The following is a 22328-nucleotide window of genomic DNA, read 5'->3' as shown; positions in this document are numbered from 1 at the left end:
CCGCCAATTATGGTGGCCCTACTCATTCCCTTTAAATGTTGCACAACTCGCATAATCTCTAATCTCGTTGCACTCTTGAGTACAATGACAATAAAGGGAATTCTAATTCTAATAAAGCCATGTCTGAGAAAAAGCACACAGCACTCTGTGAAAGACCAGAGCATTGCCACTGCTCTTGCCCAGTTGGCAACAGATAACATAAACAAGTACCCTCATTTAAATAGAGAATGTGCTGGTGATAACTGGCGACATAATTATATCCGTGGGCCTCATGAATCTTTGCTGTTGAAGTCACCCCTTCTGTTGCCAATGGGTTGATTTCAAATCTCTGGAGCTCAGAATTGAACTCAACAAAATTGTGTTAGAAGTCGTCCTAGTAGCGTAACTTAGATCTACTTTCTACCACCAAGTTGGCATTCTTCGAGGACACACCCTCACTATGCCAGCATAGCGCAGGCTGATCTGCCAAATTGGCAACCAGATGCAGCAAGCCTCAAAAACCAGGATATGCCAACATTTCTCCATGCGCCATTTTTGGAAATGGAGCCCTTAGTGTATTATCTAAACTGCAAATTCTCAAAAGGGGTGCGGGTGACAATCCCAACTGACTGTGGGCAGTAGGCGGGGCACACCCTGAACTGGTTGCCAGCCAATCGCAGGGCACAACAAAGACATACAACCATTCATGCACACAATCATACCTGGGGACAATTTGATCAAACCTACCGTACATGTTTTTGGAATGTGGGAGGAAACCGGATTACCCGGAGAAAACCCACACAGATACGGGGAGAACATGCAAACTCCACACAGAAAGGCCGGAGCCGGAATCAAACCCACGACCTCTGTGGGGCCATCATGATAACAAGTCCGTGGCGCCCGCCCTTATTGTTTCAGACTAAAATTGACATTCTATATTTAGATTGAGGTATTCATTTTCGATTGGATGAGCATTTTATGCTGCAGCAACTCTGTTGAGTAAGTGTTCGGGCCTCGATAAATGTTAGACATTGAGCCTTTGAGTTTATGTGTGGGTCACAAGACAGAATCGAGCTACACCCATCTGCACCTCCTGGCGAAAAGGAGTTGTCTTGGCTTGGTCATATCTTACCAGGAGCACACAGTTTTCCGTTGGCTTTAGTGGGCTGCTTTACTTGAAATAGCTGCACTGACATCTAGTGCCACAGAATACAACACCAAAGACTATTCAAAGATTTATTTATGACATTGAAATGTAAAAATCAAATATTAAAGTGCTTTGAATAAAAAAAAAATGGTTATTTCATTTAAAATAATAAATTAGTAGTGTGCATGTACCAATGTCAAAATAAATAAATATATTCGTAATGTACTTCTCTCTGAAACTTTACGCTGACATGGATCATTTGTCTTCATTTCACTCGAATGAAAGTTGTACTCAGGGATATAATTCAAAGTGCTAAAAACACACCTCTCGTTTCTATTATTGTCATCGCTGTTTAGAAATGTTTTTATCCATGGAATAATGACACATCAAAAGTTTGTATTTGGTGTTTTCAATTAGTTTCTTGATAAAAAATAAAGCACAGACCATTTTGCCTGTTCTGTTCTTATCTATCAACTCCACACTTTAGAATTTGTCATTGTGGATGCCGGTGTGTGTTTTGATTTGCACATGCAAGAAAAGTGGGTTTTTTTCCACCTACTTCGGCACTACCAAAATTAACAACAATACATTTTAAAATAACCTTGATGTTAGTTGTTAGTGACTGAAAGATATTTGTCCTTCATGAGCACATATATTTGAAACACTGGAAAAAAATAATATTTAATTTTCTGTTGCTCATTTTTAAAATGTGTTCAAGTGATGTAATTTTCTAGTCTTTTGCTCAAAAATATTAAATTAATATATATATGTTAGTCGAACACATTTTAATCCTGCAAAACCGATATACCTCTCCGAATTAAGCAAATCCAACAGAACTAAAGGATTTTTTTTTTTCTCTCCCGGTTCCACATTTGCTCCATCCCAAAAAACAAAAGCGAAAAAACAACAAAAAAGAAGACATTGGCGTCACGTTGGCCAACTGGTTAGCACGATGGCCTCACAGTGCAGAGGTTGAGGGGTCGATTCCGGCTCCAGCTTTCCTGTGTGGAGTTTGCATGTTCTGCCCTTGCCTGCGTGGGCTTTTTCTGGGTACTCCGGTTTCCTCCCACATTTCTCAGACATGCATGATAGGTTGCTCGATCACTCTAAATTGCCCCTAGGTATGAGTGTGAGCGCGGATGGTTGTTCGTCTCTGTGTGCCCTGCGATTGGCTGGCAACCAGTTCAGGGTGTACCCCGCCTACTGCCCGAAGACAGCTGGGATAGGCTCCAGCATCCCCACGGCCCTCATGAGGAGAAGCGGCTTTGAAAATGGACGGATGAAAAAAGAAGGCATGTATAAGTGGCTAAGTCATAGGAAGTTCAATTTACTGGAGCCTGTTTCGGTGTGTAGACAATGTATTTATTTCACTACAGTCCTCTAAACAAAGCGGACGTTTGATTTTCACTTCAGGGTCACAACCTTCTTCTAACTCCAGTAATAACTTGCTAAACCCAAAATTAGTAACATGTTGGTCAACAGTTTCATTTCTCAAGAAACCTCATCACGTTACTCAGATTAGTCTTTCTTTTTGAAGTTCTATACCTGAATGATCACTTTTATGGATAATCAGGAGCTGTTTTTTGAATAACAAAGCGGGTGATTTAAGATGAGGCAAAATTTACAGACAGATGACTAAAAGAACAACAAATATGCAACGATTGACAATTAGCACAAGGTCACAAAAGACGCAAAATACAACATTCTACCTTGAGCTTGCCCTACTTCAATAACGAGGATGTCATCAACTGTCACATTCACGTCAGCGTCAAATCACTCAACATGTGCTTTACTTTAGTTGTGACATCTTCATAAAGCAGAGCAAAATGTTTGCGCCCTCCTTTAAGATTTATCTTTTCTTCATGATTACTTTCCAGTTATTTAAAATTGAACCTGACAAATACATTCACAGTTAATCAAAATGCTGACTGCTTGACTGTCGTATTTATTCCAAGTGGTAGAAATGATTTCAAAATCCAAACAATTTGGAAGCGATTGTGTTCCAACACTTGCCGCACATTGGAGCAATCTGTTGGGGAAAAAAGTCATTTGAGAACGCTGAAGACAGCGACAAAAATTATGTTTCTCTTCATTTTATTGACGAGGGATCGGCATTCCGAACTATGTAAGGGAACACAGATGAGCTAGCTAACGCGAAGGGCTGGGCATAGATTTTGATTTCTGTGGTAAAACACACATGGGGTGTTTTTGTGGGAGAAAAAATATCAAACATGTCAGATATCGATTGAGCTGGTGAACTAACAGTCTCAAATTAACTCCAGAGTGGAGCAAGCTTGAGGGCTTCCGCTGTATTCTTAATTTAGAGTCTGAAGGATTTTTTATGACACTGACAAGGCAAAAGGGCTTTTGATTTCTCTACTCAAATCTCAAAACTGCAAAACAGTATTTAAAGTGTGCGCTCATGGAGCTCTTCAAATCTCTGGCTCGTTCTTATACGTCACTGGATCAAGTGGAATGGCGGACTGTAGGATGTCAAACTCGATCTGGTTATTGTCCATGTCCAGAACGCACATGACATTGTGACTCCCAGATGTCATGGTGGCAGTGTCTTTGAACATATTTTGAAAGTCTACAGAAGTCCTTCTCTCCTCTGCGCGTTCCTTCCCTACAATCTGAGAAGAGTCAAAGATGTCTTCTTCTTCTTCCCCGCAGCTCAACGCAACCTCGTTCTCATAGCAGAAGGTACTGACCGAACAAGGGATCAAGCTTTTTGAAGACATGCATGCCGAGATGGGAGAAAGCACAGAGGAAGTCCGACTAACGGTCTCGTGCAGCTCTTTGGCGCTGAAGTTGGGTGTTGACGGCACCTCGTAAGTCTTGTCAAAGCGCGCGTAATCGACTTTGTAGCAGTTGCGGTCCTCATAAATGACAGGCTCAAACCTGCGACCCCAGAAGATCTCCCGGGAAAGGTAAGAGCTACGGAACTGGGTGGTCATAGCTGTGGCCTCCACCATTCCCTCCAGGATCACAACAATCTCAAATTCATCCGTCTCCAGATCAATTCGGCTTACAGTGTACAAGGGGCTGTCTTTGTCAATCTCATGGACTATAATCAGTGGGGATACGAGAAACAACCTGTCGGTACCCTCATCATAACCCACATTGAGGTCAATCTGCTCCAATGGGATGAATTCTCCTTCTGCTGTGACATAAGAACGGATAAGCTGCGCCCGGACATGAGCTTCCACGATGTGGCTCTTTCGCAGGTTGCCCACTCTCCACATGAGGCACAGCTTGCCATCACGAAGGGAAATGACAGCGTTTTTGGAGAATACAAGCGTTTGATTTCTTTTCTTTGGGCGCGCCATCTTGGCCATAATGGTGCCGATCATGAAGGAGTCGATGATGCAACCGACGATGGATTGAACGACCACCGTTAAGACAGCCAAGGGGCATTCCTCAGTGACGCAACGCCAGCCATAGCCAATGGTAGTCTGTGTCTCCATGGAAAACAAGAGGGCACCAACGAAGCCTTGAACATGGAGGATGCAAGGCATTATTTTGGTCTGGCCTGCTGTTGTGTGTCCAGCATTGGGTGAATGCATCCCACTAGTTGCTAGCCCTTCACCCTTCACCACGAGACGTTCCTCAAAATCCCCGTGGGCGAGGGAGACACCGTAAAAGATGATCCCAAAGAACAACCAGGAGATGATGAAACTGGTGCAGAATATAAACAGAAGGTATCTCCAGCGGATGTCCACACAGGTGGTGAAGATGTCGGCTAGGTAGCGCTGCCTCTTTTCCTCCATGTTAGTAAAGACAACGTTACATTGTCCATTCTTCTTTACGAAGCGGCTCCGTACCTGGCTGGAGCCCCTTGTCAAAACCCTCCCGTTGTAGTTGTTCATCCCTCCTTGTCCCCGTGCGCTGGGGACAGCAGCGGAGGCCCCTGAGCGCCTCTTCCTCCTGCTGTCTAGTTCTGGGCAACAGGCCGAGTGTGAGTGGATGTCAGAGGAATTGTAACCGTTATTGAGATCCAAGCCGCAGATCTTTAGACGCTCCACCTCTGGTATGTTGCTTGACACAATGCTGTACCTGTGAGGCAAACAAGGACAAGACAAAATTACAAGCCACAATTAACTTTTTCAAATAATTTTCGGTTAGGCACGAGCAGACGTTAAGTCGGATCCCCGATGTCACAGTTTTACTTCAACGTAAAACGAGAATCGGTAAGTACTTCAGCATGCTGATGATAGTGCCTCAGAAAATTTCGTTACGATAACGAACTTACGGTCCGTGTCAGAAAAGTTCCAGGACTGTTGTTTCGTTCATTGTGTGAAAAGAGGTGAGAGAGGTTCCAGATAACAGTTTTCACATGATAGGGCCTGCTCACGATGCCTAAAGTATTCAACAGTTCCTGGCCGAGCATGGTTATGAGCAACCTCCCTAATTACATGACCTGGATTGTGAGAATGTTCCCACTTTGGTGGGTATTCAAGAGGAACAGGGAAGACTTGGAGGACATCGGCATAGCCTTCATTAATTAATTAATTGACAATAAAGGTATGAAGGATTTTGAACTCCTTCCATGATCCATGACGTCAGAGAAGAGAAGGCAGGGAAAAATGCGTTACGCTCAAGAAAGGGAAAACTTGTACTCTGTCCTTTGGATTAGAAATATTTTGTGATACCAGTCTTGAAACTTTTCTGAGACATGTCACATTTTTCATTAGAAATATCTAATGGCACACAAATAAACAAAACTGTCAAATAAAATAAAATAGAAATGATTATTATTATTATTGTTATTATTATTAAATGGAAAAACATTTAATTGTTCAGCTGGTGATCTACCAGTGGCATCCAAGCACTGTACATCTGTGATGTAATAGAGATGAGATCATTATTTCATTATTCATCATTTTTGTGGTCTTTTTGTCAGGCGCATACCGTGACATCTAAAATAGATGGCTTGGCTCAATGTTTGATAGACTTGTTTTAAAGCCCCTGTCAAATTTAAGAGTAGCAGCTCACAATAGGAGGATCGGCGGAGCCCACTGTCAGCTTCATGGGTCATCATTTGTCAGAGAAAATGTTGATTTTGATTAATTTGTTTGTAAGGCATACATTTAGTGTGGTGAAGTGTGGAAGCTAGAGGTGGAGGGCTCAAATGCAGGGAGGCAGGAAAGGCAAGGTAGGTGAGCAGAGCAGGTGTAAATCTTAACCCCAAAAATATTTGATTTTCAAAAATCAAACAAGACACCTGGAAAATCCACAAATAAATTAAAAAAGCCCCCCCCACCCTAAAACAAACAAGCAACGTTCAATATAATAAAAGAAAACACTATATAGATGGATTAACGTGAAACATTTGCAACAGAAACAAGGAAACTAAATACCAGCGCATTGACGAGACAATGAGATACACCTGGACAAGACCTGAGTGGCAGGAGGGAGCTGATTGATTGACACACTCAAAAGCCTACCAAACAAACAAGATCTGAAAAAAAGGACTCAGGTAAGACATGAAACAAAACTTCATCTACTCAAAACAAAGTACTTTACTTGTACTGCCTGCACTGGGCTCCATTTTTTGGGGGGACGTTTGAATAACTGAACAACACATTTGAACAACATTAGTGATGGGTAGATGAGACATCCTGTATCGTTTCGACACAGTGACACGATGTATTGACACTGTGTTGCTGAATACTGACACCTGGTGGACTTGCAGGAAACATTTGACAGGGTCATCTGACACTGATCTGTCAAAGTAATTTTATCCAATTCCATTGATTAGCGACGTGATGTGTTTTTATATATCCTATTTCGTATTACTTTCCATCTCACTAATTATTCTCTTATTTATCTAATTTATATATTTAACTGAATTATTGTTGTATTGCACTGGAGAGGGGAGCTCTCTAATCTCATTGCACACTTGAGTACAATGACAAAGGGATTTCTGATTCTGATTAGGCATTTGCTTTCGCATTATTTTTACATACACGCAATTTCATAAGAAAAATCTTTGATATTCGAGACGCAGTTGATAAATTAAGTGAACATCTGTCTGAATGCCCAAGTAAAAGTGTTGTGAATGACAATGGACTCATTGTAATTAAAGATTTTTATTTTAAAAAATTAGTTTCTCCAGCGTCTATTTCTTTTTTTGAGGCAATTTCCCCCGCCTTTGAGAAAATCCTCTCACAAGGCACTGAAGAGGCCGGTGTGCACAACGCCGGTGTGGCTAATATAAATAGGTGAGGGAACGTTGCCTCCATGGACTTCCAGTATAAGAGCGGGTCTTCCATACGTGCAACGTGTCCTGCTGACATATAGCGCTGCACCTCTGAGTGCGCATCAACAGTGACGTCTTCCATCTTGCGGATATTTAACGCATAGTTAAATAACTCGATGCTTGTTTTGAGCGTCCATCCTGTTGACAGATGCGCTTCCTTATGAACACAGTTTGGCGCGCGACCGCTGTGTCGACACGATTCTGGTAGTGGTCACGTGACTTTCTTAAAGCGGTTGGCACACCGACACGGGGTTTGCCCTGGAAACTCGGCGTGCGCATCGGCGCCTCAGTGTCGCTGGACCCATCACTAAACAACATTCAAAGGAAAAATGTAACTTCTGGAAAATTCCTTATTTGAGTATCTGAATTCTAAAAAGATGTCCCTCCTTTAAACGGATTAACATTTGGGAAGGTGAGTTCAGTTTAGCTTCATGGGAGGGATTAGTGTCATGGTAGATTATAAGATTATATCCTGTGTGTGTATGAATCTTAATCAGTCACATAGTCCATTTGAAGATGAACCAACATACATATTTTATATGCACACAACGAACTTCTAACTATGTGACAGCAGTTTGGAGAAAAGCAAGGTTCGCGATAGGCTACCTTTAAGGATTAAATACAATAGAGCAGGTGTGGGCAAACTACGGCCCGGGGGCCACATGCAAGCCCGTTAAACGTTTTCATCCGGCCCGCCGAATTTAAAAAAAATTTAAATGAATAACCTTGTAAATGTATTTTCTAAATACTGTGGATTTTCAAAGACATCTGGCTATATTGGTGAAATGCTTTTGTTCACATTCATTTAAAATTAAATGTATTTATTTTCTCTGATGAGGTGAGGTTACCAAAACACTCCATCCATCTACTACTGGTCCGGCTCCTCTGTCACATTTTAGAACCCATTGTGGCCCGCTAATGAAAATGTTTGCCCACCCCTGCAATAGAGGTTGTGAGGTGACTATAAATATTATAGACACACATCTGTTGTTACACTCCATTGTAGCTTCCAACTGAGTCCAACCTAATTTATTCCTCAATAAGTGTCATGTCCAAGTGTTCAAATTACTTTTATCCATGTACTGGTTTGTTTAATAATTTTATTCATCAGATGTTAATCATTTTGTTAAACATTTCATACCCATTTGTTGATCTTAATTGAGTCCAGAAGAGTAATATCTACTCATGTGAATAATCCATTCTATTGCTGGGAATTGAATTAGGAACTAATTAAAAAGAAAAGAGAGAGAGTGAGAGAGAGATACAGTACACTGATATTGAGACACATGTCGCATACCTAGAACAATTATTCATGATCAAGATATGACATGCATTTTTTCTCATAATAAATCCTGTGCAGCTGCAGGATGAGGAGGGGAACTCTGTATAGGACAGTACAGGATGGCCTTAGCCTTTGTGAGGATCTGCTTACTTTCAATATCCCTGAGCTGGACCTGACTCACGCCGTATAAGTGTCCAAATACCCTAATTCCTAAAAAAATAAAATAAAAATAAATAAAAAAAGAAAAGAAAAAAACAAAACTACTGAGGATTACTGTACTGTACCGTAATGTGCATTATATTGATATGTTCATTACATAAAATATGCATTAATATATGTTGTAACTTCATATTTGTATCTTGGTGGTCCAATAGGATGTCCTGACATAATATTGAGGTTGCGGCCTGTCTGATACTGCATCATTGCTTATTTTCTGTGTCTATCTACCTCTGCGAGACCACTCAAACAGTCCTACACAGAAGACCGCCTCCATCACCTGTGGGACCTACTTGTTCCCATGGCAACAATAATCCCTCATTTGAGGTTTTGGTGGGAGGCCAGTCTGATCACTCCCACAGATCAGGCGTCCAACATGCAGGCAATAGTTGGGCCTCTGAGAAGATCACTGGAAAAGAACAGAAGCAAATGAGCACATGCAGTATGGAATTCAAATAAAACACACTTGCGAGATATTTCTTAAACCTAATCAGATTTTTTTTCCAGTCTCATGCCATCTGTGTTGTATTGTTGGTATACAAACGTGGATTAAGACTTAATCCTTATGTGACTCCGTCATATTTTACAGACATCTGAGATGGGATTATCTTGTCACAAGGAGCTTGGTAGACCCAATATATGCTGCAGATTGTGTCATTAAATCACAACGTGTAGAACAAACTCTGTAAAAGTTGCAAAAAATAATAATGATAACACATTTGGAAAGGTACTTACCGCTCTATGTGGCAAGCAGACTGCGTACGTGCTATCGCTAGCTTGTGTGTTTAACTATAATACAACCTATACAATTAGCATCTTAACATGCATCTTGTAAGTTTTTTATTTATTTATTTTTTTCAACTGTGCGGTGATTGGGGACGACTGCTTTACAGGATCAAAATATTTCAGTTTCCCCAATTGACGTTTTTACATGTGAATTTAACATTCCCATCCAACAGGATGGGAAAGTGTGTCTACATTTGCGAAAAAGGGGCTGTAAAATTAAATATGTATTTGACTACAATGATAGGGTTTTAAAAATAGCAAAAATATGAGTCACAACAAGTGTCACAATCCGAAACACTTGGATAAGAAAATAAATGTTACGTTCCACACGCCTCTTCCTGGACGCCGTATCATTCCATCATATGTAATGTCACAAGTAGTAATCTCAGATGCATTTGATTCAATTACCAGGATCATCTATAAGGATGACTGTACTGTACATGATAATAAAATCATCCACGCTTTATAAAAAAAGAATATTGAAATTAACACTGGCATTTCCAATTGATGGATGCAATGTACTGTTTGCATTTTTCTCATTCTTTCTTTCAGTTGAAGCACATTTGCATTTAATATTTGAGGAAGACATCGAAAACATGCTGGAAGGGGGCCCTCGAGGGGAGCACTGGGTGCCTCTCCAAACACATCCACGGTTCGAGTTGTGTATGATGACTAGAGTATGGTACATTTCCAAATGTACCCCTTTATCTTTACATCTGTGTTCAATGGTGAAAGTGCTGACCCATGACACATACACAATGATGACAATGGCTGATTTTTATTTTATTTTTTTTTTTAATAATCGGATTTTAGATTCACAAAACAAGGCTTGCTAGCATGGTTAGAGTGACGTCAGCGTTTTTTTTGTCCTCTGATTAATTAAGATAATATCAGCAAAATACAGACCGTGTTCGTAAGGTTCACATGGCATTGGGGCTGCTGACGTTAGCTTGTGGGACGAATGTCAGACATGATTAAAAACAAATTTTCAAGGTGGACTTTTTAAAATGTTGCTGGCTGAAGGGTCCAAACTAACATCCAGAGCAGGCTGTATGAGGGCTACAGGTCGATTTTAGGCTGGAGCAAAGAAAGGAGATTTGATTTTTTTTTTTATAAATAAATAAGCAACTCTGGTGAGTCTGATGTAGTGTTTTGTATTAATATTTTATATTATTGTCATGTTATTTGATATATATTGAATGTCAACTGTGCAAACAGTTTATAGTTACTTCGAGGGAGATAAAGGGTTAACTGTGGTTCCTACTTAAATTATTAACAATCCCAAGTATTGTTATTTTGTGTTTTTTTTTTTGGTATTTTCTTATCATGTAAAATGACAATTAAATTGTGGTAATTAGAGCTGAATGAATGAATGAAGGTACCATGTACTGTGAAAACTGAATGACTATGATATAGGAAAGATCAAAAGCTAAAAAGTTGACAAACTAGTTTTAAGTTGGTCAGCAGGTGCACAACATCAACAGCTGCTTTTGATTTGCATCATTTTTGTTTTACAACCTTCCAGTGATGTCAACTCTCTTGTGCCAAAGAGAGATTTCGCCTACTCCTGGGAATGCTCGGAGACTGTTGACCTGGCCCAGCAGGTTTCATGATGCTCAATCGTCTGCCATTAAACGGTGGCGTTTTGCCCCTAATATTTGAGACAGTGCAACTACATTTTTCATCTCCTTGCACCTGTGCAAACACAAAATCTTCTGATTTGTTGATTTAATTTTTTTAATACATTTATAATTGCTATTCTATTAGATTTTTTGTTGCTATTAAACATCTGCTCCACATTTCAGGCAATTTATCAATAATATAGTGAAATGAATAGAATGAATAGTTCATTTTCCGCCCAATTTGCAGTGTGTGAGTGCTCTTAAATATTCAACTTGTGCCGCTAAAATTCCAGGTGAAAAAAAATAGGGTGGATGCCGGTTCTAAAGTAGTATTCATCTTCAGATTTAAGTGGACACATTCATAAATTAAAACAGATAGCAAAACACATGATGCACTTGCAATCTCCTGACATTAAAAACTGTGACTATGATTAAAAATATACTCACCCTACAAGTTGATTGCTCTTTTCTCTATTTTGATTCAATTTCCCTGTGAGTTGAAATGTCACTTCTCAAAGTCCTACTCGCACTGTCCACGGCAACTTGTGTATATTTCTCTGCTGTGTGAGTGCTTCTTTTCCTTCTTCCTCTCTTTCTCTTTAATTTAGTGATTTCCTCTTCAATAGTTATTTCCTTTTAATCCGTTATTGTCCTCCTTTGCGGATTGTGTAACCTTACCACTGAGCACTCTCCTGTGTGTAGCCTGGGCTGAAACTGCTGTGTCAATCTGTCCTGTGCATAGCATGGAAGATGTAATGGGAGGGGGAGGAAGAGGGATGATATGAACTAAAAGTGGTCATGTTTTGGGGGGTGATATGCGTCGGTGAAAAAGAAGTTTGTTTCTGTACTAGCAACAGGCAAAAGGGCACCAAAGGGTTTTTTTTTGTTGTTGTTGTTGTTGTTTTTTTTTATAAAGAATGTGCATAACAAACACAGCACAAACTAAACACCAAATAATACCAAATACCTCCGTCACAGCAACTGTCCATGGTTTGTTGAAGCTTTCAATCTGTGCAGCTTCAGCTCTCTGCAGCCTTTGTGCTGCAATGGACTCCCACTCACATTCGTGATTATTCCACAGTGGATGTCAGGAGGGGCCACATGTGAGCACAACTATTTTGAACTCTGCATCATTTGTGGATTTTGACATGGGATTGGTTAGTTTATATAATATTAAGAGAAAATACAGGTTTTGAAGCGCAATTGTTCGATTATGCTCATTTTGAGCGTATTCTCAAATGCAGATGAAATAAACGTGCAACACATTGTAATGCTGAGTAATAGTAGTAAATGTAGCTTTTACTCTGGTATTAAAGATATTCATGCCAACTTCCTTGAAGTCTAAACTGGTATACAGTACATATAAAATCAATAAATAGATTTAGCAATTTAAATTACAGGTGAGGGGTAATTAAAGCATAAATCACACTAGTGCGTAAACTACCCCTCAAACTGATTGGAATAGTTTTTTAACACCACCTACTCTGGTGGAGTGTGGATGTGGGCGTAACTCTGCCAATATGCCGAATACAAAGAGGAGGAACAAGGGGGTGGCAGGAGACGAGTAAACTGTAAATAGCTTCAACATTGTGTTGAACACAAAACATAAACATAGAGACAGAGTAGAAGCTGGAAAGAGACTCCCAGGAAATTGAAGAGTTAGATCAAATAAAGGGTGATTTTCAAAGAAGGGGGTCGGGGCTGTGCAAAATAAATGGATACTAAGTGTCTCTAGAACGGAGCCCTAATGAACACCATGATGATTGAATTCACAATTTTAAAAACCTTGACCCAGTCATGAAGTAAAATAATTGCTTTTGAGTCTGACTGCTAGTCGAGAAGCTGATGATAGGAGACCCATTGTGAATATGAACTAAATGAGATGGATGAGAAGGATGACTGTCTGTATAAATAGAAGTTAATCAGGCCTGGGTGTCAGATTAGTTGCCACAACCTTTAGCTTCGTCCTTTGGGTCATTTGTCCTCTGTAGCTCTATGTCCTGTATAGATACCCCTGTCTGCACATTTGTCTCCATCAATTTAATTCCATATATTTTTAAACTTTTCTTTTAACTTAACTTAAAAGGATAATGTGGCGAATGTGTTTGATTTTTCAAAGTTCATTCGTTTTAAAAACACACTATTTGTTTCAATAATATTCAATAAAATATATTCATCATATCATATCAACATGATTAGTTATTTATATATATTTTTAGATCTTGAATTGTGTTAGCGGTAATCGTTAATTATATTACACAGGGTGTGTCCCATACAGGATGCTGCCATGCTACGAATACCCGAAGGAGACAAACTTAGCGAACGAAGTACCTCAACATCATGACTACAGCGTTTGTAATAAATGCTGTTTGTCACCTGAGGAAATACTAGAAGTAGTTACTGATGACATTTAGCTTGCTCAGGTCGTTGCAGCCAGTTCACCACTAGATGGCACTAAACTCTACACATTGTACACATGTTTTTTATTTCAACAACATCGTTTTTCAGCCTAGCAGCTTCAACCAGTTGCACTGAAACGTTTATGACAGTGAAGAATGCAATTTTTAAAACGCCAGTAAGGAAGGAATGAGATACCCATACTCTTCAAAGCAGGTTAATTAAAATGAAAACCATTATCTTAAAATTTGCAATATTCAATAACAACTTCATTTAGTGTGGACAAAGTTGGGTTTTAAAGTAGAGAAATCAATTCACATGCTTTCTTCAATTGTACTGTGATGTGGTGATGCGTTGTACAGTTTGCATCCAGAAACACAGGACAATAATATGAAGTGCTCTTCAAAATAAAATTCACTATCCCTTTAAAGAATAATAAATTGGTATTTTAAAAAGTACACATTAATAAAACATTTTTAAAACTATTAATAAATGTAAAAAAAATATTCAGTCACAATAAATTTCTGAAAAATACTGGTTAAGTGGACGACAAATACCTTTACTTTGGAAATCACCACAGGAAACACTTAATTTCATTAAATCAACTTTAATGACTGTTGCGTTCTGCAGTGAGCTGTCAGCCACGTCACCTCCTCTTGAAGAAACTTTATTCCAGACAACTGTAGATAATTTGTACGCCGGAGTAAATCGTTGTGTTTTGTTTTGTGTACGAATCGGCCCGCCTATCGACGGATTGGGTTAACAACGAGCAGCGTTAGGCATTTTTTGATATTTTTTTTCTCAAGCCTACGTTCAAATTGTATTTGCTAGTCAGCCCGGTGGCCAAAATTATTGAACTAGGTGTCACTCAAGGAAACACAAAATGAACGTGTTTCGCCTGGCTGGTGACATATCGCACCTGTTGGCCATCATCATTCTCTTAATAAAGATTTATAAATCCAGATCATGTGCAGGTAGGTGGACATTTTTTGTTATCGCACATATTGTGCAGCCTTGCAAAGTGGCTTATTAATTTGAAGTGAGGCCATATATTTACATTACATGAACGAACATTGTAAAAATAAATCGCTAATATCATTCGTAGGTGTTAAATGACATATTTGAAAAAAGTTTTTACAGTGGAAGCGACGTGGCAGTTACCATGTAGTGATCTGCTTCACGTTTTATTACACTGTTGTTTTATGTTTGCTATAGCTACACTTTTTCCAACAACCTGAAATTTCTCTAAGAACGTAAAATACAGGTGGACAAATGAATTTGACCTGGTGGAGATGCGGTAAATAAGTTGTTACACTCCACACAAATATAAACTCTTCACATAGCAAGCAGCAAGCTACTGCCGGGCTCAGCCTTCATGATGTGTGTCATCCATTTGATCCAAGAAGCGACATAGTCCCTACACTCCCTTGAAGATTTTCTCGGAATGGTCAATGTCTATCCCTTATGGGTCGACTCGACCATAAGGTCTTTTTTTCATGCACATGCCCAACTGTTCAATGTTCCAGTACCTCTTACACAAGTTGCTGTTCTGCGAAGACCTCAGCAGCAAAATTTACGATGTGTTTGATTCTGGTTCAGATTCCAGGTTGAGTTTGATTAAACAGTCATCATCACACAGGACGCATTTTATCATCTTAACCGTTTGACATCAAATGAAGAGTGCAGTGCCATTGCAATGTGTCAAACAGGATCTTCTCATTGGCATTTGTCGTTTGAATTTGGAATGTTTCATCACAGAAATGTAATTGAGTAGTTCTCCTCGGACATTAAAAGAAAAACTGCTGTGAATTTTGCACACTGTGAAGTCTTATTAACACATGTATTTCTGCAATATTGTAACTATTCTCCTTGTTTTTGTGTTTGTAGGCATCTCTGGGAAGTCTCAGGTGCTGTTTGCACTGGTCTTCACTACCAGATACCTCGACTTATGCTGCATATTTATTTCTCCTTACAACACAATCATGAAGGTAAATGAGCTAAGCAAAACTAAATTAATTCCCCGCTGGCATACAAAGTGAAGTTTGAACAAGTAGTCTTAACTGCAAACAAGCAGTAATGCTCTTAGATTCACAAAACAGATGGTGGACGTGATGTAGTGATAGAAAAAAAAAATATGGATGGTAATCGTTGCTTTTGTTTCCATCCTTTATGTACTGTATATATAGTCCCAATCTAAAGTTTGGTAACACTCTCCTATTCAGCTTTCTTTCATCGTTTAAAAATGTCCTAAATTGTAGATTACTTGACTTTATGAATAAATATTTATGGAATTATTTGGTAGACAAAATGTGTCATTCGTTTAGATATTTAAATGTCGGCACTTTTTGCCCCGATGACAGCTTTGATATTTTGTCTGTGTGCTTTAAGTTGTAGTCACCTGGAATGTTTATGAAGAGTGAATCGCTTGAATTTTCTTGACCTTAATCCTGTTTTAGACCATCAGTTGTCTTGTGAAGAGGCAGAGTTGAGCTTAAATTTCTGCCACTTTGCGTTGATTTCCTCTTGTACTGCAGGGTCGCAAAGGTACGCATGGCTTTTAGTTCTTAATATTCTACGCAAGGGTGTGTGTGCTCTGATGCTTTTTTTTTTGGGAATGAGGCAACGACTGACGTGCGGGGTGTGATTGAGAGGTGCACACTAACCCATTTGGAAGAAACTTGTGTTTCACAATCATTTTGCCTACATGAATTCAATTAGTGTAGTCCTGTTTTGCTTTACTGAGGCTACGCGACAGCTCGGCTCTCGCTATTCTCAGACCGGATTCATCCCCAGCTCTGAAGGCAATGTTTCTGGCCTTCAGCAGCCTGTGGACATCTCTTCTCCACCATTAGATGGGTGATGGTGGTTTTTTAAGTGGGCCATATCATCGATGCACTTGGTGATATAGGAGATCCCAGCTGGTGGTTTCTGTACAGGTATTATTTATCAAGTCACTTTTGATATATTGGGTAATGTCAACTTTGCCATAAGGATTCATTCATGTTCATGACTGGTGTCACGTCATGATTATCGCAGTCTTATGAACAGACTTCAAATAAAGTGTTACCTATTATTACTATCTTTGTTTTGGTTATGATTGCTGCCCGCTTGAACATTTCCTTGTCTGTTGCATCAAAGTAGCTTTGAAGTGCAGAGGAAACCCTCTAAGGCCACATTCTTACATGTTTCAAAACTGGTTTGGCATCTTTCACACTCTGTCTGGCATTGCTGGCAATAGCGTAACTGTGCGATGCTGAGGGCGGCGCGTGTGACCCTGGGGAACATGCTGTTTTTCCGCCACACGACAATAAAGTGTAATTGCACATCCACTCCAGTAGTTGGCCGTGGTGCTCTCATTGCCCATTGTGGGCAGCGAGTATTAACTCTACGGTGTAGGTTTTGTTTTGCAACGAAAATGCTATTATTTATAGTTGCGGCGGAGAGTGGGTGGTGGGCTGGGGCGCGAATTTGTTTGCTTGGGGGGGCGTGGCACAGAAAATAATTGAAAAGCACTGAATAAAAGTAACTTTTATGTTTTTGTAATTTGACGGAGGCCCGAGTATCTACGGGTAGGCTCCAGCCCAATCACGAACCTAATGAGGAGAAGTGTAGCGTAAAATGGAAGAATCATTCATAGAATACAAGAAGGGCAGCTGACGAGTTTCAGACTTCCTAAACGTTCCTTTCATGTCATTGTTACCACAGTTCCACTCTGCTCTCAGGTGGTGTTTTTGGCACTGTCCTACGCTACCGTGTACATGATCTTCATGCGCTTCAGGAGAACTTACGACTCTGACAATGACTCGTTCCGTGTGGAGTTCCTCTTGGTGCCGGTTATTGGTCTTTCCTTTGTGCAGAACTACACGTTCACACCACTGGAGGTAAGCAAGCTTTGATTCGATAGTGGGGGATTGCATTTAAGTCTAACCTCCGGGTTTCTTTCTTCTATCCAGGTCCTTTGGAGCTTTTCGATCTTCTTGGAGTCTGTGGCCATAATGCCGCAGCTCTTCATGATCACCAAGACGGGCGAGGCTGAGTCCATCACCACCCACTACTTGTTCTTTCTCGGCCTGTACAGAGCCCTTTACATTGCCAACTGGGTGTGGCGTTACCACACAGAGGGCTTTTTTGATCATATCGCCGTGGTGGCTGGCGTCGTGCAGACCATTTTCTACTGTGACTTCTTCTACCTTTATGTCACGAAAGGTAAGCTAAAAAAAAAAAAACTACAACTACATCACAGGTTGATTATAAATTTGATAGGAGAGGATAGAATCATCGTCTGTCCTCATTCAAGTGGCTTCATTTATTTTTCTTAATGTCACGTATTTAAAGCACAAATCTGATCACACAAAAAGTGTTATTTCACAACATAAAAGTCCTTTCTTTGTACAAGTTGAGTGTATAGACCAGGGGTTCTAAAATTTGACAGAGGGGCCGGACCAGGAACAGGTGGATGGAGTGTTTTGGTAACCTCGCCTCATCAGAGAAAAAAAAATACATTTAATTTAAATGAAAATGAACAAAAGCAACAAAATATCTGTCTTTGACACACCCAAAAAGAAAATAAAACATTAACAAGGTTTTCAAAAGGTTTGTATCATCGGAAAACTGTGAAATTGACAATATATAATCATGATGTCAGCAATTAATTAATTAATTGCATAGTTAGATTAGTGAATGCGGCACACAAAATATGCAAAGATAAATTAAGAGCCTGCGCGTTAAAATATTTTTTAAAAATATCACAGACATTCATGCTGAATCATTTTATATTTTCAAGAGTCAGGATATGTTGTGTTGTCTCATTTCCTTGACCAGCCACAACATAATGAGCTGTTTTTAAAATATGAATCACCTTTACTGTACCCCAGTTAGTTTCTGGGTGAAAGTAAAAAATGCATTACAGTTCTACAGTATTCCATTGAACTAGCAAGTAGTGTGACGTTGCGCCCGGACGTTGTACATACAGCATACCTCAGAAGGGCACCCGATAATGAGTACAGGCTCAACTAGTTTGGTGTCAGAGATGAAAAACAAAAGAAAACTACGAAACACCTTGCAGTGGAGCTCTGCATTATTGTGAACTTCAACCACAATACTGCTTTGTTTGTACATTTTGGAACTTGAGGCTACTAAAGGCAAATGAAAGCTCATCCATGTTTTTTCAAGTTAAGACGAGGTGTTTGTTTTTAGATTTTACTATAACCAGCGGTTATTTGATTTTTTTGCAGCAGTTTCAAAAATATTGCCTGTATCCGGACCTTTAAACTTCCTCTTCAGTTTTGAAACGTTTGAAAGTTCCACGTCAGTTCAGCTTCTATTTGCTGTTGAAAAACAATACAACCCTTTCAAGTTCCTTCCACCACCAAGTCAAGTGAAAGGTTCAGAAAATGGCAACTCAGCGGCAATGTGTAGTGTTTGCCATGGGCTCACATGCTAAGCAGGAGTGAAGAATTGTTCTTTTTTTTTTTTTAATCCTTGTTTTTTTTTTTTCTCTGCAGTGCTAAGAGAGAGAGGAAAAATGAGCCTGCCGATGCCCGTCTAGTCACCAGTTGGAGTACACAGTCCGCCGCCTCCCCCGCAGCTGTACGACTAACTTTGGGACCGATGAGACGATATTCTGTCGACCGAACCAAGTGCTTTACTTTCATTTCATTTCATTCCTGTCTGGCTCGAACTTTCTTACTTTCTTTGTATGTGTATGTATACATTTTTTGGTGTGGTACGGTAGGTTTCCGTGTTTTTCACTTTATACGGTAAGATGCAACATGACACTGAAACCGTAACGGATGTTTTTACATGCAGCCTACATTTGGCCACCTTCATAACATGACATGAACAGATTTTCTTTGATAATTGATGACACAGAGGCAAATGAATGCAGTTTCTTACATTTAATTTAATATGAAATGATGAATTGTAGACCCCAAAAATGTTTGTCAGATCCGTTGTCTGTTTAAAACACAGTTTGAAATGTTTAAAATGTTTTGCATCAGTCAGAACATTATTTTGTATTTAATAGTGTACTCACAAAGTGCCTTCTTTCATTCAGGATCTTTCAACACTCCCTCCTTACCTTGTTAATACTGTATCTTTCCCCCTTGACTGACATGGATGTGACCTTTTTGTATTTTTCATAGTTCACTTTTTCTCGGGATAATGTATATTGTCGTGGGAGTAAAAGGGAAAACCATTTTTTTTTTAATTATGAACGCAAGCCAAAAATGAAACATAATGCAATATAAATCCAATGCAGGCTAACATTTTAGCTATTGTCAGGATTTTTTTTTTTTAACTTTAAATGTGTTTTCCTCCCTAAATTAAATTGCACATCATTTATTAACTATTCCTTTGTTGTGATCAGTGAGTTCTTGAATTGCAAATGTGTGCTCTTTTTGCAGTATGTGATGTCAAATACATTTGTAGAAACTGAAGTAACCGATTGTGATGGGCTGGTGTGCTGATAGTGTGTAATGATTTCTTTTACCTATGTGTGTTTTTACAACAAAGCTGTTTGGAAATGCCTTCAGTCAACGTAGGAATGTTTTACGGTGCTTGTATAACACCTTGCTTCCTTCTCTCACTGCACCTCCCACCACTTTTGCAGCTGAGCCGATGGAGAATGGCGAGGTGACCAGCGCCGCTGCCTTCTCCACCACCTTGACTTTCTTCAAAGTTTTGTCTTTGTCTTTGTCTGTCTCAGTGATGCCAGCCCCTTCCGCTGCACCTGTTCCAATCGCAGTCAACAGCTCGCACCAGAAGAGCCTCTCTGCCCTCCGCCGGGCTGCCTCTTCCTCTTTCCTCCGCGTCTTTTGTAGCTCTGGCTCTTGCACCTCTGTTTCGTCATCCTCAACCTGAAGCCATCTTTGTCGTCTTTCTTCCAGCACCCTCTCCTGAGTGTCCCTGATGGCATTCTCGGCCTCCTTCAACATATCATTGCTGTAGCAACCGCCTGCGTTGCCTGCCACAATGTTGTCGATTTTTTTTAGAAGTTCCTCCACTTGATGGGAGCGTTGGGTCTTATTCTCCTGTTTGCTGTTGTCAAAGACATGAAACCCTCCACGGCAGCTGCTGACAAATGCAGACAGCTCATCATTCTGCTCCAGAAAGTCTTCAGCACATTTTCCTTGCAGCTGGTCTCCCCATGTGAACAGCACCAATGTAAACTTGGTGGCTCCGGGTCCAAATGTTGCCTTGACCCACTCCAGGACATCTCTTTCCTCTTGGGTGAACCTGCTTGGCTGCAGGGTCACCAGGAACACATGGGGGCCGAGAGAGGACAGGAACACGGACCGGCCCACTTCTCTTATGACCTCCTGAGTGGACAGGTGTGTGTGGAAGAACCCCGGCGTGTCAATCACAGAGATGCACCTTCCGCCTGCTATCCCAGTCTGCTTGATGGAACGTGTAGTAACAGAGCAGGGGGAGACATCCACCCTGAATGCTTGCCTACCCAGGATGGTGTTGCCTGAGGAGCTCCTTCCTGATCCTGTCTTTCCTAGAAGAACAATCCTCAGCTCAGCCTCTGATGTGGACTGAGTTGCATCACAGGCTGCAACAAAAACAAGGTAAACAGTAACGTATTGTAGAATATCATTGGCCACAGGTACACTTGCACAATATAATCCAATCCAATGCAAAAATGACTTTTCAAAATCTCTAGATAACTAAAATGTCATGGTCATTAATGACTACGAAGATATAAATATTTATTGCCACAATAGTTGAGAGCAAAATTTGAGTTTATATTTTACAGAGAATGAAGGCTGAATTCAAATAAAAATAAATCATAGAATAACAGCAATTTTTGCCCATGTTAGTGGTGAACACATTAGAGATCTGGGATTTTAAAAAATGTTAATACTGGTCAACCAGTTCAATTGTTTCTAATACAGTAATTTGTTTGACATAAAAATGTTGAACATCTTAAAATATTATTCAGCATGATACAGTATCAAACACAATGGAGGACTGAAAGTGCTAAAATTAAATAAATAAATACACTGAAATATTTAAAGTTTGTCATTAATTAAATGTTTCATTTTTCAATTGAATGTGGAATTAAATAAATGTGTCATTTATTAAATTACCAATGATTATCTGTAAAAAAAAATATATAGACAATTATTTCTGTATTTACTTAATTAATTACTATGTGGAATTAAGTATTTCATGATCCGGCGTTGTATACACAAACAGACGTTACATTAATTTCATGCTATCAATCATTGATCTTTTAATGAAAACAAGTAGAAAAACCTACAATATGTTATTAATCATACAATAACGAAAATTTACGACAAGGTATCGTTGATGCCGTTTTGGACTTGTTTTGTTCGTACAATTACGCAATTTGCAGGCGACATACCTTCGGATGACAGAGCATTTTCAGATGTTGACATCCTGACATTGAAGGTGCTCTGTTCCAGTTTGTTCGTCGTACCAACAGATTGGCTTACTTTAAGTAGTACCGTATGCAACAAAATGATTCTGGTGATTTTCCTTCTCTATGCGGCAGTGCATGACATCGAATTCCAGTTTAATTTCATGGCTGTAGTGACTTACTATGGCCACATGGGGGCAATCAAACACCCTTTACGCCTTGTCATACTGCAAAAGAAAATGACCCCAAGC

At 39.8% G+C, this 22328-nt stretch overlaps 3 protein-coding genes across 4 annotated transcripts; 1 reads left to right on the top strand and 2 right to left on the bottom strand.

Annotated features, from left to right (window-relative positions):
- Window positions 1-1844: 1844 nt before the first annotated feature.
- kcnj4 (potassium inwardly rectifying channel subfamily J member 4) lies at window positions 1845-12041 on the bottom strand. 2 transcript variants are annotated; one of them, XM_088316735.1, is made up of 4 exons: window positions 11742-12026; window positions 11191-11367; window positions 9180-9295; window positions 1845-5182 (listed from the first exon to the last, which is right to left on the bottom strand). In XM_088316735.1, exons 3-4 carry the CDS (start codon window positions 9206-9208, stop codon window positions 3559-3561), a joined length of 1653 nt encoding a protein of 550 aa, XP_088172861.1. In that variant the 5' UTR covers window positions 9209-9295; window positions 11191-11367; window positions 11742-12026; the 3' UTR covers window positions 1845-3558. The 2 variants fall into 2 exon arrangements, with proteins under 2 accessions (XP_088172861.1, XP_088172859.1); XM_088316733.1 differs by lacking the exon at window positions 11191-11367 and having other exon boundaries at window positions 11742-12041.
- A 2279-nt stretch (window positions 12042-14320) lies between these two features.
- On the top strand, window positions 14321-20040 carry kdelr3 (KDEL endoplasmic reticulum protein retention receptor 3). Its single transcript, XM_088316355.1, has 5 exons — window positions 14321-14665; window positions 15579-15679; window positions 17414-17572; window positions 17645-17897; window positions 19196-20040. The coding sequence occupies exons 1-5, from the start codon at window positions 14575-14577 to the stop codon at window positions 19237-19239; spliced, it is 648 nt and encodes a 215-aa protein (XP_088172481.1). The 5' UTR covers window positions 14321-14574; the 3' UTR covers window positions 19240-20040.
- LOC148322842 (GTPase IMAP family member 7-like) lies at window positions 19574-22242 on the bottom strand. Its single transcript, XM_088316354.1, has 2 exons — window positions 22063-22242; window positions 19574-21246 (listed from the first exon to the last, which is right to left on the bottom strand). Exons 1-2 carry the CDS (start codon window positions 22094-22096, stop codon window positions 20225-20227), a joined length of 1056 nt encoding a protein of 351 aa, XP_088172480.1. The 5' UTR covers window positions 22097-22242; the 3' UTR covers window positions 19574-20224.
- Window positions 22243-22328: the final 86 nt, after the last annotated feature.

The sequence above is a fragment of the Idiotropiscis lumnitzeri genome, chromosome 15 (genome assembly GCF_059441095.1).
Source record: "Idiotropiscis lumnitzeri isolate Australia: NSW breed Sydney's pygmy pipehorse chromosome 15, RoL_Ilum_1.0, whole genome shotgun sequence".
Classification (NCBI taxonomy): domain Eukaryota; kingdom Metazoa; phylum Chordata; class Actinopteri; order Syngnathiformes; family Syngnathidae; genus Idiotropiscis; species Idiotropiscis lumnitzeri.
This window is presented reverse-complemented; position numbering and strand designations above follow the sequence as displayed.